We start from the raw sequence: 17,273 nt of genomic DNA, 5'->3' as shown, positions 1-17,273 counted from the left end.
TAGTTGCATGCATGCAACTGCCCCTTCCTCGACAAAAACACCACATAGTTGTAGTCGCGTTGAAGATATGCGATTGCCGTAGGGGAGATATTTGCAGTTGCATGGCCAGTGACATGCATGCAAGTGCCCCTCCCGACTAAACACCACAAAATTTCAGTCAGAATACGACACTTGCAGTTATGTGCCTAGTGGCACACAAACAATTTTCCACTTCCCCGACAAAACTCCACATAGTTGCAGCCGCATTGAGGGCATGTCGTTACGTCGGGGTGCAACACTTGTAGTTATGTGCCTAGTGATAAACATGCAACTATCCCCTCCCCCGACAAAGAACAATTGATTTACAGTCGGTGAAGTTAGGGAGATTGTCCAACCAGATGACGATGTTGTCAATTTTCAAAAATAAAACGTGTTGATTAGTTAAGAAAATAAAAAAATAATAAGGTTCGTGCAAAAAAAAGGTTTGAAAACAACAATAAAAAAGGAAAAGAAAAAAAGAAAAGCAAGAGAAAAGGAGAAAATACAAAATGTAAAAAGAAATTCAAACATGACAAGGAACATAGACGAAATAATCATTTAAAATACTTAAAAGCAAATAAAATATTAAAAAAGATTCTCAACCGCTTCCCCACCCCCTCTTTGGACGGTTTGTTTCCCCGTTGAAAAATTAAGCCCAAAACAAGACAAAAAAGAAACCTCTCAAGCCCAGCCCATAGCGCATATTTGGCAAACACGAGAGAAAAGAAACAACAAAAGAAAAGGAAATTGACCCATCACGCACCTAAGCAACCGATTTCAATATAAGACAGACATAGTTACATAGATCTTGAAGCAACAATGATCTAACGGCCAGGGAGTCGACTGAGTTTTAACAGTCCTGTATGAATCTAAACAGAGAAAAAATAAATAAATAATAAAAATAATGATAGAAAAAATAGAAAAAGTCGAGACCTATGAACTGCTACTAACTGAAGAACAAAAAGACACACACAAGTCACTTCACTCTACCTGTTCGTTCCCATCCTGTAGAAAAAAATCAAAAAGAAAAAAGAAACGGACCTAAACCTTGTAGAACAACCGGCAAAATAAAGCCCAACGCACAAAGAAAAAGGACCTCCGCCCAGCCCACCACCTGAAGCCTGCCCCGACGAAAAAAACATAGACAAAAAAACAGGCCCAGCTAGTTCGTTCCCTAAGTAGGCTGATATACAAGAAACAACAGGGTTGCACAGATCCTAAAGCAACACAAAGATCTAACGGTCAACAAATCGACCGAGACTTCACTAAAAATCAGTCCTGATTTTTAGCAGAGCCCTTATGTGTATCGGCTGCTGCTATTCCCGTTGCCTGATATGGCTGATGAGTGCTAAGTCACACTTTTAGTTAGTTTTATTCCCTCACCAAGGGTAGGCGGGGACAACGGATAGAGGCTTTTTTTATCTAATCAAGTATTTCCAACTTTGTTTAATTCTGTCAAGACGTTGGCAAATTTGGAACACCTTGGCTGGTAGAGAAAAGATGAGCTCAAATGTTGTTCCTACCATGGAGAATTGGGACCTAATGGTGTTATGGCACGTACAGATTAATGGGGGTGCATGAGTTCATAATGATGGGATTACACCTAGGGGTAGGAGATTTTGCTTTGTTTATTCTAGGAAGTGACTTTGCAGCAGAAGGAATGGTTATGTCATCATTTCAAAAGATGGATCTTAACAGTAGGCTGCGGTGTTTCTTGCTGATACTGAAACTGGTGCTCCATTGGAATATGTCATGTTGGCGCCTTCCACTTAAATATGTTTACAAATTAATTTCTGAAGCCTGCGGTGTTTGGCTTCCCAGTACTTCGGTTCACCTTAGGGCTTGCTGTATGTCCGGACATACTTCTCATTGATTCTTCTTTAGGTTTGAAGCGTTTGCTTCTTGAGACATGTTTAAGATCAGCAGTATCTCTTTTTCTATTCACTTGTCGAATCGCTTTTGCCAGTATTCTGTGCAAAGTACTTCTAAGTAATTACGTACTATAGAAGTGCAATGAACCACAGTCAGATTCGAGATATCTGGTTTTAGTGGTAGGAGACAAGTACCGTTTGCGCTATTCAGATTCTTTAGAGTATGCAAGAGTGCAAGACACAATCGAAGAACCAAGCAAAGCTTCGATGGAAAACAAATGGTCAGGAACGCAATCAGAGAATATACTCCCCCTCGCGTCGCCTCCCCCTAGGCGACGCCAGGGGCTCCCGAACCCTAGCGCCGCAGGCCTCCTCTCGCGCCTCCCTCTGCCGCCGCTGCCGCCGGCGAGGGCCGCGGTGGTGGCGGGCCCGACGCCGAAGGCACCTGGGCGGGTGGATGCGATGAGATCTCATCAGAGGCGGCAGGGGCGGCCCTTCTCGTGGGATCCGAAGGCGGCGGCTGGGGCGGCGATCCCTTGCCGTGCAGCGGTGGCCGAAGCGCCATAAGCCGGCGGAGCGGCGGCCCTGAGATGGACGGCGGCGGTGGCAGCGCCCCATCCGACGGGGTGCCTGATCTGCGCGGAGATGGTGGCGGCGGCGACTGCGGATCCAACGCCCCGATCGGATCCGCCGCGAGGTGGCCTTCCGCCGACCGGCGGCGCGTGGAGGGACAGGTGAGGAGATGTCGGATCTCCGCCGGTTTACCGACGGCGACGTTCGTCTTCGTGGCGAGACTCCACTCGGTTCCAGCCAACCGCGAGATCGGGACGATGTGGCTTCCGGTGAAAATCGCGCCTGACTGCGGTCATGGCGGACGATGGCGGCGTCTCGGACGTTGTTCCCTTCTCGAGGCATCGTTGTTGCAGGTCACGTCAACCTGATCGGAAGGTTTCGGGGGAAACCCTAGATCTGGGTCTACCGGATCGGACGATGGCGACGTTCGATGTCGTTCTTCCTCCTGGGGGCATCGTTTTGAAGCAAGTGTTAGCTGGAGGGGACAAGAGGAGGAGCGGCGTGGTATCTGACATGTTGACAACGACGGGTCTCAGCGGCATGGAGCAGCGGGGTCTCGCCAGTGGGCGTGTGATGATGGACGAGCGCAGGATGGGGGCGTTGTTTGGCGTCGTGGTGGCGTCAACGGCAGTTAGACCGGGCAAGGCAGCGGCGGAGCCTGCATGTAGGTGTTGGGTTCAGATGAACCCAACAGATTTTTCACGCCACGTACATGTATACACGTTGGCACTTGCATGAACCCAATAGGAAATTACGGCTGAACCCATCAAGCTAGCACGCACCCGCCAGAAGCCTCTCAGCCCATAATAATAAATTCTTTATAACATCAGTAGTCCAACCAAAAGCCCACAGAATGATACAGATATTTCACAAAAAACAAAACAAAGCCCAGAGGTAAATGTAATGCCATACGATGACATCCACGCAGTCCTCGACCGCTCGATTCCATACCAGGTACGCACGCCGCACGCCGCACGCCGCACGCCTCTCGTTTCCTCCAATTTGTTTCCCAACCCGGCAACTCTTTCGATCTCGTCTCCTCGCCTCTCCATTGCAGCGGCAAGCCGGCAACAGCAGGTCGGCCGGCGGCAGCGGCTGACAATTGATGTCCAAATTGAAGTTGACGAGGTCACATCATCACCCTTGTACATGTGTTGGAGCCTAGTACACTGGATGATGGCATTACTCTTTGCCCTAAGTTTTTTAGTTGCTTTTTCCTGAACTTTAATTGGTGTAGATTAGAGCGATGTTTTCCAGTAATAAATCGATCATCGGATTCAGATAATGCTGCAGGCACTTTATGGCCACTCAATGTAAGCAAAGTACATCAAATGTCACTGTTGCAAATAATCTCCCAAGGCTTTCTATGCATAGAGAAAGTAGTTTAGATGATCTGCCATATGATTTGGCTGATCGGAATTAGTGATTACAATTAGATACAAGCTGGGAGTGATGCACTTGCAACTAAAGGTTGGAGCAATTGGAACAAAAAAAAGGCGACAAAATACCCATGTGGGTAAAGGTAATGTTAATAGCTTTCATAATATCCCCCACAAAGAAAAAAGCTTTCATACTATAACGGTAAAAAATGTGATGCTTTGATGAATCAAGATCAATCAATTCAGGTTGCCCATGATAAGCAAACTGATCTTCCAAAAAACCCAGAGTCGAATTAAGCTTAATATCACTTCTTTATATGCCTCTTTCGGTTGATCGTATTATTTTGAACTTGTCAAAGTAACTTGTCATTTTCTCCAATATATTTTAGGAAGATGAGAAGCTGCACTCGAAGCTATGAAGTTATTTTGGTGCTACTCTGTTTATAATATGTCAACAAGGGATTTTATGATTTTACACAATCGGTATGTCTTGCACTCTCCACTTTTATATGTAACTGCCATATGTGATAATCAATATCATATTTCTACTCGCCACATGTCTTTTAAGTGACATGCCCCTATTGTAAGTTAGTATAAAATTGAACGTTACACTTAATTAACCCATACAAAATCCTTACAATGAGGTATTGAGTGAACCCATTGGCCAAATTTTCTGGCTCCGCCCCTGGGGCAAGGTACATGCAGCAGTACAACACTAAAGATGGATTGGTGGTAGGTGGCTGCCGCGGCCTCATACCCGGTAGGCGTCCTGGTTGGGACCTCAGGTCTTAGATGTTAGGTTTGGCTGCGAGGTTTGTTTGGTATTAGGCCCAGACTATCAACATTCCTTCATCAACTGGATAGGAGTAGCGACAGATGTTGCCTAGACTGTGGCTTTAGTCTTACTCTTGTATGACTTTGTAAGGTCTTGTGTGAATAATTAATAAAGTGGCTGCATGCATCGTCCAAATGCAGAGGCTGGGGTCCTCCTCCATTTCTAAAAAAAAAGCAAAGCTTCGATGTAAATCTTTGAAAAAGGAGTTGTCTAAACTTGACTGCACATATGCTAACATGAGATAACTCACCAGTAGGACCGACCAGAATGTCCTGACTTCAACAATTATGTTTTCAAAGGTATACAACTCGCCATGTTTATTGTGCTTGACCATCAAGTTTTTGGGTTAATTTTGATCATGATGCCCATGAGTTTAATATAGAAGCGTAAAAATAATAACTACTACAAATTGTTTGCACTTCATGGAGAATATACAACCCTTTAACAGTCGCGGTAAGGGCGCCTCCTCGCCTATGCCATGTGGATTTTACTGTGTCGAAGAGAAAAGTTAAAAACGCAAGCCCTCTCGTCTCCTGTCTCGCTAGCTCTCTCTCCTCTTGCAACCCCTCGCCGCCGCCGCCACCACCCATGCCGGCCGATTCCGGTGAGTCCCGGCGGCGGGTGGCACACCAAAGACCACCCCTCTCACCGCTCCTTCCTCCCATCCGTCCAAATCCGTCACGAGAGGTTTTCCGCGCTCGCTCCCGACCCTCAGCCATAGCTAGGGTTTCGACGCAGCGTCCCCTTCGTCGCCGGCGAGGCTCTGGCGGCCTCCGACGGCTCATCTCAGTCCCCTTCGTCGCCCCACCGCGTGGCTCCGCCTCATGGACGGTCCTCCCACGCCCGATGGCCATGAGGTGCACGCGGTGCGTTGGGCCGTGTCTTCTCTGCACCTGTGAGTTCATCCTCTGCCCCCTCCTCCTCCTCTCTACTCCGCTCGAGCTCTGATCCTCGCCTCTATTTTCGTCTCTCTCAGATTTGGTGCAGCAGCCTCTTGTCTCCATAGACGAGGAGGGCGACCGGGACCCAAGCGCAAGACGATGAGAGCACGGTCGTCGGGCACCGGCACACCGGCAGCGCGCGCATGGGCCTCCTCGCCGCGGCCTCGGACTGGAAGAATTCATGGACGGTCTAACCATCTCAGAAGTAAGATCCCGCGGCCGCCATCCTGTACCCGTACGCGGTTCATGCCGCCAGCGGCGAAGTCGTCAGAGATGGCACTTGTGCTATCCTCTGTAGTTTCTCCGTCCTCTGCAGTTTAGTGCTTTGTGCTTGCTCCTATTATGAGCTAGAATCTGCAGTTATGTGCTAGCTCCCCGTAGTGATCGACAATTCTTATGTACGTGTTTGGTGCTTTGTAGATTGTTTTTATTCTAGAATCTAGATGTTCAGACTTCAGAATGCTTGGTGCTCCTCTTTGTGCGTGCTTGGTGCTTGCTCCTGTAGTGATTGATAGTTCTGTGCTTGCTCATGTCGTGAACATCATGTATATAATGGAGGAATTGTTATCAGCACTTGTGTGGTCAATTAAATAAATAAAGCTTGGGTGGTCAGCTAAACAAATTGTTCATGTTTTATTCTATGTTTCAGTTATGTTTATTGTCACAATTGTTATCAGCCTCATCATACTAAAAATGGCCTCTCCTTATGCTTAAATGCATTGTTTATATTTCAGTTTCAGCTTGTCAAAAACTTTGCTTCTCTAGCCATCTCTGAAATTGAGTGTGTGTGTGTGTGCAAATACTGACAAAATTCATGTTGTATGTGTGTGTGAGTGACAGCAGGTCGCCGGCTTCCTCTACGACTTGCTGGCCTCGTTGGTGGACAGAGGGGTCGGCTGCCACTCGCGGCTCTGAATTGCAGGACTCGCTGGATGGATGCGAGTGTGAGCAACCAAGCTATATCAGGTGAGAATAGCTTCGTGTGGCTCTTTATTTTTTGAGCTGGTCAAGTGATTCTAGGAGACTCATATTCTGTTTCATTACTTTTTTATCTCCTATGTCTTGACTTTCTTTGAGGCTCATTTTCTTTTTTCTTTTTTTGTGATTGATAGATTGCTCACAAGATAGGTTAGATTTTTGTGGCATATCACTATGCTTTTTCTGTTGGTGTAGACCTTTTCCCATTGTATTATGAGCTGTGTGACGAGAGGTCAGAGCGACGAATTTGAAGCTGTTATTCCCTTGTAAGTTCCATGTACTGGGATTTTACTTCCTGATTTTTCTCTCTAAATGGTAGAATGAAAAGAGGCATAAGTTATAGGTGGATTGATTCCTGAAGTGCTTAGATCACATAGGGCAGACTTCATAGTGGGACTTTGTGCTTGACCATTCCTCCATTTAGGTGTATTAGTTTTTCTGAACTAGCAGGCACAAAGGATTCCTAACCTTGTTCATCTGGTGACCACTGGCCGTTGTCTTTCTTTTTTCTGAAATTAGTGACCAAGTGATTAAAGCCTGAAACTGAAGCTTGATCTTTCTCAAAATTTACCATGTTATAATTTTATGCTACAATCAAGCCTTGGAACTAAATTATCTTCACAGTATCCGCTGTTCTGTAAAACATACCTTTGGACAAGGATATATAGTCAAACTATTGAAATTTTGATTGATAATATCTTTGCAAAATGTTTAGGTTAGATACTTGAAAATCCTATGTGTGAATCTGTTTCGGAAAGTACTTTCGCAATATACATTTTTGTATTTTGAAGATCGCTAATTAAGATGTCTGAAATGGCCACTTTTATAGGACTGAAGGGAGTAAATGGTGATTATATCACATTTTAGAGTAATCCTTTTGGGGATCGAATAATTTGTGGATGCTTTTAAGCATAAAATAATCTTCTGCTGTAATAATTATGTTCATCTGGTTCTTACTTCTTAGTCCCTTTTCTGGATGATAAGCCTTTTGGTCTAGAATCTAAACTGATATTCTTCCCTCTTATTGTTGGTAGGCTATACCATTCTCCACAACACAAAGTCAAAGCGGGCATGTTTCTTCTGTCTTTAAACTTGTGCACTATGAGCTGGTGTTGCAATGCTTGAAGAAGTTGACTGGCGTTGTTGTGCAAGATATACCTTATAGAACAAGCCATGCTGTTCGAAATGCTGGCACAAATTGCTTCTGATAAAGAAGTTGACGAGCTTCTCATGAAGCTGCCACGTCGATTACGAGATGCACTTCTACCCTTCCAACTTGAAGGTGTCAAATTTGGGCTTCGGAGGCAAGGGCGCTGCCTTATTACAGATGAGATGGGCTTGGCAAGACTAACCAGGTGAGCATATTGTATTTTGTGTATAACTATCGTGCGGATAGTTTATATGCAGAAAATTGTTTGTTCCATGGTGTTACAAATGCAAAATACAGTGAATTAGCATATCGATATTGAGCACACTGATATTGAGCTTGCATCAATACGTTTTGGGCAATAACGGATAGGAATTTTATGTCTATTTTACTGAACAGTTAATTATATAGCACTTGCTTGTTAGACCTTATTAAGAAATCATCATATCTGCTTTTGAGCGTAATATTTTTTCCATGTTGAAGCAGTATTATTTTCTTGAACAGAATGGGGAAGCAGTATGTTCTCATTTATTTAAATGCTGGCAATTGCAATAGCTTGTTGCTTAAAGGACGAGGGCCCTCTATTAATAGTGTGTCCAGCTGTTCTGCATTATACTTGGGCGGAGGAATTGGAACGCTGGGATCCTTCATTTCTTCCAAAAGATATTCATCTTGGTACTGATTCAGAGTTTCATTATTCAAGAGTTAATTTTACTGATGTCAAACCTGGTATTATAATTATTTCATATCTTTAGTGTATCTAATTTGATCCTGAATGCTTGTGAAGTTACAACGATCTCAATATTTATTTTCATCAAGTTTGAATTGCCTGCCTACCACATGTGCCATGTGGTAATGATCTCCATATATTGATTGCATATTTTGTATTTTATCCATACAAATTCTAAGTATCGAATTCTTTTGGCCCAGATATATCATTCATTTGTTGCATCAGCGTCAGTTTTGAAATATTGCAGTAAAAACAGTTGCAGGATAAAATTGCATCCCGTATGAACAATCATAGATGGACCCAGATCACTCAAATAAAAAAAAGATAGATTTGACGCCGCTGCCGTGGTCGTCTTCGATGCCGTCGCCGTCCTCCTCTTCGTCATGCATGGTGAGGTCGATGTACGGTGGTGGCTTTCATAGGTGGGCAGGCTGCCCCTGCAGCGGCTGCAAGGCCGGAGGCGCCTGCAACACCTCTTCCAGTGGCGGGAACGGCGCCCACCCACACGGGCGGCACGGACGTGTTCCGGCGTGCACGGCACCATGTCCGTCCACGTCCAGGACTGGCCCACCAATGCCACGAAGGGTGCTCATCGTCGGCCCCTCCTTGACCTCCTCCATGACCTCCTCCTTGACCTACAACTCCGGGGGGATGGCGACGTCGCATGCGGCGGAGAGGGCCAGCATCTCGTCAAGGCCCTCCCATTGGGCACGGTTATATTTCAGTTTTAGAAATATGTATTGATGGAATATAGCAGCGTTTCTTTTTACTTAATTTCGTTTTGCTGTTTTCCATATATATCACTCATTTTATTGACATGTACATATCAAATCCAGTCCATGTCTTGGCCTCTTTTTGATGTCTGCGTTATCTTCCCGCAGGTGTTGTAATTTTATCAACACGCAGGAAGGATTTATGGTACAGGTAGTCATGCTAATTAAATTCAGAAATGTGTTGTATGTCTCTAATCTTTGCAGCTTCATGGTGTAGGATAAAAGAATGGCATTAGCCCAACAAAAACTGTGATCTGCCTCACAATTTCTTCTAATTCTAAAGTAGCACTGAATCGAACGGGGAATTCCGGCAACTTTGCAGGTGTCTGGGTATGTATTTGTATAAACTGTCAACTGAAAACGGCTTGGTTCCTTTCAAAAAGACTGAAAATATCTTACTAGATAGTAATGTTTATACTTGTGGCGGACTATCAATCCTTACAGTTAGATGAACGTATTTATCTGTTGAAGAAAAAGTCATATTGGTAACTATGTGACATATATGCAAATCCAAGTTGGCATAATGAAATATAGATGGACACAATATTATCCATCTCTATTTAGCTTGTCATAAAAATGAAATTATTTGCTAACTAGCTATTTCTTTTACTGCCAATTTTCTTTGCTTTTTATGTTATCCTTTTTGGAATATTACTTCTACATGTCAAGAGAATATGCAGTATATAAGTTTTACATATAGATCTTCCTGATGTTAATAACATGCATATATGTGCTTTAGTTTTTGTTTCTATGTGAATAGTAAGCACCGGAGGGATGGTCTGTGTGGCACACAAAACACAGTGCAACGAGGGGCTGCATATCATCAGGTCGAGGGCTACAGTCGGCATGGATAGGGCTCGTCATGCTGCGCCGTTCTCCCGACCTCCTTCCCATCACAGCGTGATGGGAATCACTGGCTTACAAGGTGATTCTATACTCTAATTTATATCCTTTCCAACAGATGTGTTTGTCCATTCATGTTTTATCTTCCCTTGGAATTGGTGGGTGTGATTTTATCCCCCATTTTGTTTCTCTGTGTTCTGATTTCTAAGTAACAAAACTGGTGTTAATAATATATGATACTCGTATATTTGTAGCCTTATAATTTGTGTATGTATTAGTGGAAAATGTATTGTACCTATTTGCTTATAACTGCCTGTAAATGATCCTTAGGCCTATCTTCTCACAAAACATGTGTGTACGAATTCTGTTTTAGGCTGTAACTCTGCTTAAACATCTTGCCAAGGAGGAGTAGCAGCCGTGCCTGGAAGGCGTGGAGCAGGGGGCGGTGTAAGGGGTGTGGAGCATGGCAACTCCAAGATGCTAGCATCCACTAGCTGTAAGACATCATTCCCCGCCTAATTAGTTTCTTTCTTCTTCCAGAGTTCTTACTTAGTAGATGTTCCTTGCTATTGTAGCATATTGGATTGTTGGGAGATATTTGGTTCTATGATGGCCATGTTGATCAAAATCACATGTAAAACGATCAGGAAGGTCCTGATCAGGTGCTCTGGTCGCGCAAGGGGAGCGCGGCGCACAACCTCCGCCTGCTGAAGACGATGTGGCAGTGCGGTGTGGGCCTTGACGGCAAGCGCAACGACCAGCTGGACTACGGCAACAGGGAATTCTCCATCGACGAGACGCCAGCGTTCCGGTTCTGCATTGCGCCCTCCGTCCTGGACACCCCTGGTGTCTACAACGACGACCACTACTTCTTCTACGATGCCCGTTAGAGGGGTGTGGACTGTGGACTACTATGATGGCGAGCAGAGTTAGTATGGCCTGGAGAGCCTTGACGATGGTGCAGATGAGCAGCTGCTCTTCACTGGCAAGTCTCATGGCTGCAATACATTGCTGTGCATTGCCTGTGATGGCATCTCAAATTGTTTCTGAAAGTATAATATAATACATTTATAAGGCCCTCATCACTTGCATGTACATTTGCTACTAACAACGCAAAAAAGAAAATGAAAGGATGCGCTGCCTACACTACACACAGCGTGCTCTGCATTGCAATTATGATTTACTATAATAAGTTTGATAGGCTATCAGCACTTGCATGTCCAAATATATGACAGGAAATTGAAAGGGGCGCTTTTCCATCTGGCACCGCCCGAGCTACCTCTCAGGCGGCGCGCCATGGCGCGCCCCAACAGCTAGTGCTGATTAGTAACCGGCGGTAGACTGACTCCGTCTTGGTTTGTGCTTTTTGAGTTTTTCTTTTAGAAGATAAATAAATACTAATACATCGGAGTTAAAGAAAAACTAAAACACAAAACAATGCTTCCATATAACTGATCAACCCAATTACACATTTCAACAATTTTCGTGCACCCGTGAAAAGAAATGATGTCCAAACTAGCAACCAATCAAACAATCAAAGAAATAATACATGAGTTTTCTTTTTACCATGTACTATATAATTTCAACACAAAGTAACAACTTAGCTCTATATCATCTTATCACCAGCACAATCCAGCAGGCGGTCAAACAAGGACATTGTGTATTAACAAAGAATCAAAAATTATCATGCAATATCAACATGTATTCAATTTATGCACAATGTACCGTCTCTTTTTATTTAATAGAACCTTTCTTTTTGAAAGATTCAAACAACATGATTTTTGTACATATACACCAGAATAAAATAAAAAATATAGTGAACAAGCAAGAACTGAATAATTAATAAAATAATTAAAAGATAAAATTTAATATCGCTGTACACAAAATTTCTCACATGACGTATCAATAGGCGCGGCGTGCCGCCGCGCGGGCTTGGCTAGTATAAATTATGTGTAACCGATGATCATAGCCTGAGGTGGCCAATAGCCGCTCCGGTGCTTCTTCTGCCATGTCCACACAATCCTGAGGCTGTGTTGGGCTGTCCAGTTTAGTTCGCGGTTGATCCTTGAGGGGTTGCTGTACACTTCCGCATAGTCATCGGGGCAGCGAGGGAAGTAGTCTGACCTTGATGTCGCCTTCTTGCAAGCTTCCACAAACTAGGTCGCAAGAAGGCGACATCAAGGTATAACATGAGTACATCATCATAACATAATATGTGGTGATGATATGATGGTTTACCTCTTCCTGTGCCAACATTGTAGTAAACGAGAGATTTGATACTTCAGCTCGATTCTGAATACGAAATACTGAAATGGCAACTATACTTGCATTTTGAGCAGGCAAAACAAACAATACATACATCCGCTTCACACCCTCAGCAAGGGCATATAATGCTATCAAACCGTTTGGACATCTTTCATTGCAGTTATTCGACTTCTCTAAAGCTGGGGCAAAATCGACGGTGTCAAAAATGTTTCAGAGCACAATATCACGTAGATGACTTTTGACTTATATATAGGACTTTTACATAACATATAATAAACCAAAAAATAAGCATGCTTTTCAGGATCCGTCTCAAGCTAGCTGGCTAACCAGGCCCTCACGAAAAATGTATACCTGCCTTGTTGAACAGAGACAGCAGGTAGAGGAAATCAACTTGGCTCAGCTTGGAAGACCTCTTCTCTGCAAAATCACCCTGCTGCAATATACCCATAATCTTCTCTTTGAAGCTAGTGCGGCCATCTGCCGCGTCAGCGTCATCCATTTCCATGTCATCATCCTCTTTCTCGTCACTGGTCTCCATGCTCAGGTCCTCCACCATATTGGCCAGCAACGCGACATCGTAGGGTGACATCTTCTCCTCGCCCGTTCCAGAATCTTGGGCGAGTTGGAGCGACTGCATTGTCTTGTAATTCTTCTCTAGCAACTCAAGGACGCGCTTCTGCTTGAAAAGGGAGCCCAGCGTTTTGTTTTTCCGATTGAAGCAAATCCTCACGAGTCCATCCCACTCTTTGAAGCTGACAGGAGGGAGGGGCTTCCTTGGCTCGATACGCACAACTGAGGAATCTACCTTAGGTGGAGGCCTGAAGTTATTCCGCCCAACCTTCAGCAGATGTGAGACGCGAGATAAGAGCTGCACGTTCACTGACAGACGGCAGTACAGAGTGTCTCCGGGCTGTGCCACAAGTCTCATGGCGAATTCACGTTGAAACATGATCACAGCACACCTGAAGATCGGACGGTGTGACAGAAGCTTGAATGTAAGGGGGGATGATATCTGGTACGGGATGTTTGCCACGCAGATATCGAAGTAAGGAAGATCACATTTAAGAACATCTCCTTGGATAACCTGCATTATGGTTCACAAGAAAATTCATTTTTATTAACAAAACATTTGGTTCAAATTAAAACTGAAGATTGATGAAAGAGAGTGGACTTGAAATAAGCTTGATTGTTTTTCATTTTGTCTCCCCCTCTGATAGTCACCTGTTACCTTAACTCATTCATCACTATTTATTATAAACAAAAATTGCAGTTTACTTTCAAACTAAATCATGTTCATCGTATCAAGACAATCTTAGTTCTCCTAAAACACCAATAGTACCCTATATTAGCTGATCAGTCATACAGTATTGTGGTACAATTATTCACAGTAATATGCAACAGTGGCTAGTAACTTTAACAATCAAGAATATGGAAGTTGTCAGTTGGTGTAGACGCAAAACTCACTCATACATGTATTGCTATTGCTCTGGGTTGACAGGAAGAATCACTATGTAGCACTTACTAACTCAGCTACTAGGGGAAAAAAACAGAATGGCACTGCTAAGACACATAATAGTTCAGCTCAATGAGTTACCCGTTACACATAATAGCAAGCACAGTAGAAAACAGATACAGCAGCACATCACAAACCTAGCACTGAATTATTTCCGAAAAACAAATTTTCCACAAATATGAGAAAAATAGGAGCCACAAAGGAGAGCTCTTGTACCTTGAGGCGAGAGGAGAGGGGGTGGCCCTGGAACCGGCGGCTCAGCTCGAGAACCATCCGCGGGTCGAGCTCGACGGCGACAACGGCCTTGACGCCGGCCTCGAGCAGCCGCTTGGTGAGATTTCCCGTTCCAGGCCCAATCTCGAGGACGGTGTCAGTGGGCTTGAGGCCCGCCTTGGCGATGATGGAGTCCACCAGCGCCGGGTTCCGCAGGATGTGCTGGCCCTTGGACTTCTCGAACGGGATCCCACCCTGCAGCCGCGCGCCGCCGCCACCGTGGCGCTTTTTCTGGATCTTGCCACCGGCCATGGTGGTATTATTCTGGGGTATCCTGGCCAAGGTTTTGGATTTCGTTTAGAGTTTTTTACCGGTCCCGAACAAAATGGGCGAAATTCATTTTTTCGGGAAAATTTCGGAAGAAAGAAGCAGGTTACTGAAGAGGAAAACCATCATACTTACAGAAAACTATATTCCTGAAAGGATTCTAAGCAAAGGAAGCAAAAGTACTATGTTTGAGACAAAACAAAGCAAATCTGTACTAGCTGCAACCTTATCCCTAGACTACACATGTAGCAATTTTATGAAGCAAACTGAGCGCACCAACAGCGACATGATTCTAACAAAAGGAGGCCAAAAAGAGGCAACATATTTCACAGTTTGTAAAAAAATAAATAGAACACGGGTAAACATTTAAGCCAAATCAAACAAAAATGATCCTGCATGTCAGTATCACTGTTAGGTGAATATATCAGTTTTGTAGGAATTTTGGGGCTTGCTACACCATTTGGAATCAAAATGATGGACGAGTATAATAAACATGAGCGTACAACTAGTCAATTTGATATCTATTTCTAGAAGAGGAATGGGTGTTAAATCTTAAAACAACAAGTGTCAAGCCATTGGAAAAAGTTACTTGTCAGTTTGATATCTATTTCAGAAATAAATTCTAGATTAATTTTCTAACTCTCAAACAAACCTAGTTCAAAACTGTGCGCAACTCAAACCGTAGGTGATTAAGAAGGACAAAAAGATACAGGATACATGTATCGGTATTAGGCCGATACGGATACGTAAATTCGTCATTTCTTTAAAGTGCCAATACGGGGATACGTTTGACTGATTTAAAAATAATAATGATAAATAGTTATTTACTATGCAGTATGAACAACAAATTAGTTTGATGTTTTGATTTTTTTCCTAAACATGGCCAAGGTACAGATTACATATTAATATCATGAAGAAGAACACCAAAACAGATATGCTTGTAGTGTAGGGAGGGTAGCTGCCCATTAGATAGAAATTTATATGAGAGAGGGGGGAGGGTAGAGGGGCCGGAGCACCGGATTAGCCACCACCGGCTTGCCTCCGGCGAGCTACTGCTCGATCCTGCATGCCCTCGAGCTGCGACACATACATCGATGGCACTGCAGGAACATCGGAGCTGAGATCATACCTTGGTGCTGCGTGAGAGGGGCTGAGGGTGAAGGGTATTCGGGGACGAGGACGACGCGGAGTCAGTGAGGAAGGAGGAGGAGCTCGTCGTCGGCTTGCCGCCGGACTGCCGCCGCCGCCTGTTGTGGAGCTCGAGAGGAACGAAACGGGGAGGGAAAGGATGGGCTGTTGAGGAACTAGGTTACTGGTTCCCTCTTAACTGGGCTGGGCGGCTGTCTTAACTGGGCTGGGCCGCTGGGCCGTATCCTAAATATGATTTTTTTGCCTGTATTTATAGCCCATTTTTTATATACTTGTAGTTCAAATTGAAACGTATTCGGCAAATATCTAAAAATATAATTAATGTATTAAAAGTATCAAATGGTTCCAGAAAAATACCAAATTTTGGTTCTAGAAATGTAATGTAATATGTTACGTATGGAAAAAGCTACAGAAGCTTTAGATTTTAAAAATTGAAGGCACTACACAGGTACCTTAACTTGGCATTTAAGAAAGGAGAAATGAAAACTGGCGAAATGACATGTGCTTCATTTGATTCAAGGGATTTTCAAGGCAATTTTGGAGGACTGGAATTCTTAGGAGTTTTTCTATTTTGGTCATTTGATTCACAACATTGAATCCTATATGAATTTTTAGGAGCTTTATGATTCATACATATGGTGAATGCTTTTGTGACTGCAGGACAATCATTGAACAGTTCGGTTTCTTCTCTTGTATAAAGAGGGTTTCCCTATGCAGAACAGTTTGTGAATGCATATGACAATCATTGACCGCTCCAACTTTTTTTTTTTTTGGAAAAGGAGGTTAAAACCCCTGGTCTCTCCATCAATCGATGCATACAACCATCTTTATTAATTATTCAATAAAAGGTCTGGTAAGAACATACATCAAACCACCTGAACACACCAATCACCGCTTCACCCTTCTAAAGCTAGAGAAGCAAGAAGACAGAGGGGCAAAGGTGGTAAACATATCAAGCATGATTTTACTGTCTTAAGAGAGGATAAACTTTTTTTTGCGGGGAAAGAGAGGATAAACTTTCTCATCTAGTCAGTCATTTTGCTTGTGTCTAGGAGGGTTTGCCGTGACATCTCGTTGGCTGAATTTAAACAAAAGCCGCAAATTTGTACAGATCTGTTCAGATCACCGTAATGACGAGCTGCCATGTTGGATGCATTAGAGCAACTTCAATGGGGCGATCATTTCGTCCGCGACCGTCCGTTTGGGTCGTCGCAGATAAAAAAGTCGGTCCAACGCGCCGACCCAAACGGACGCGCGTCCGCTTTCGTCCGCTTACCGATCCATTTTCGACTCATTTTTGAGCCTGATTTGCGTCGGCGCGGACACGTGACGGACGCGCGCGCGCTCGCCCTCTTTGCTCACCGGGCCCGCTGGTCGGTGGCACATTGGATTGGCCTCTTCACATCAAACAGCACACCCTCGCCCGCCTGCTTCGTCGCCGACGCCGCCGGCCATTTTTTTCAGATAAAAATGGATACATAGATAGTTCTAGCGTACACAGATAAAAAAAAAAGACCACTACTCGTCGCTTTCTGACTCCGACTCGGTAATGTCCTCCTCCGACGTCTGAATGTAGGCGTCAGCATGCTGCTCGTCTTCAAAGTCCCAACCCGACATTTCTCGTAGCTTCAGTTTCAATTGAGCGGCCTGCTTCCGCGAACGCTTGTCCTCCCGATAGGCGGCTCGCTCCGTCCTCCTCGCGTCCCTCTCCAATCTCC

General features: G+C 44.2%; 1 protein-coding gene and 1 long non-coding RNA gene across 20 annotated transcripts; one reads left to right on the top strand and one right to left on the bottom strand.

The window, feature by feature from the left end:
- Positions 1-5,152: 5,152 nt before the first annotated feature.
- LOC123122103 (uncharacterized) lies at positions 5,153-11,239 on the top strand. Of its 18 annotated transcripts, none has more exons than XR_006460066.1 (9): positions 5,153-5,571; positions 5,653-5,822; positions 6,458-6,583; positions 7,630-7,950; positions 8,247-8,417; positions 9,354-9,396; positions 9,463-10,170; positions 10,462-10,584; positions 10,664-11,239. It is a non-coding gene; the product is annotated as an uncharacterized lncRNA (long non-coding RNA). The 18 variants fall into 18 exon arrangements; XR_006460062.1 differs by having other exon boundaries at positions 9,354-9,575; positions 10,006-10,170; XR_006460068.1 differs by having other exon boundaries at positions 8,247-9,390; positions 9,463-9,575; positions 10,006-10,170.
- Positions 11,240-12,476: 1,237 nt separating this feature from the next.
- Positions 12,477-15,702, bottom strand: LOC123122102 (ribosomal RNA small subunit methyltransferase). Of its 2 annotated transcripts, none has more exons than XM_044542240.1 (3): positions 15,536-15,702; positions 14,083-14,413; positions 12,477-13,437 (listed from the first exon to the last, which is right to left on the bottom strand). In XM_044542240.1, exons 2-3 carry the CDS (start codon positions 14,389-14,391, stop codon positions 12,688-12,690), a joined length of 1,059 nt encoding a protein of 352 aa, XP_044398175.1. In that variant the 5' UTR covers positions 14,392-14,413; positions 15,536-15,702; the 3' UTR covers positions 12,477-12,687. The 2 variants fall into 2 exon arrangements, with proteins under 2 accessions (XP_044398175.1, XP_044398176.1); XM_044542241.1 differs by having other exon boundaries at positions 14,083-14,403; positions 15,536-15,699.
- Between the last annotated feature and the right edge of the window lie 1,571 nt (positions 15,703-17,273).

The sequence above is a fragment of the Triticum aestivum genome, chromosome 5D (assembly GCF_018294505.1).
Source record: "Triticum aestivum cultivar Chinese Spring chromosome 5D, IWGSC CS RefSeq v2.1, whole genome shotgun sequence".
In the NCBI taxonomy this organism is placed as follows: domain Eukaryota; kingdom Viridiplantae; phylum Streptophyta; class Magnoliopsida; order Poales; family Poaceae; genus Triticum; species Triticum aestivum.
This window is presented reverse-complemented; position numbering and strand designations above follow the sequence as displayed.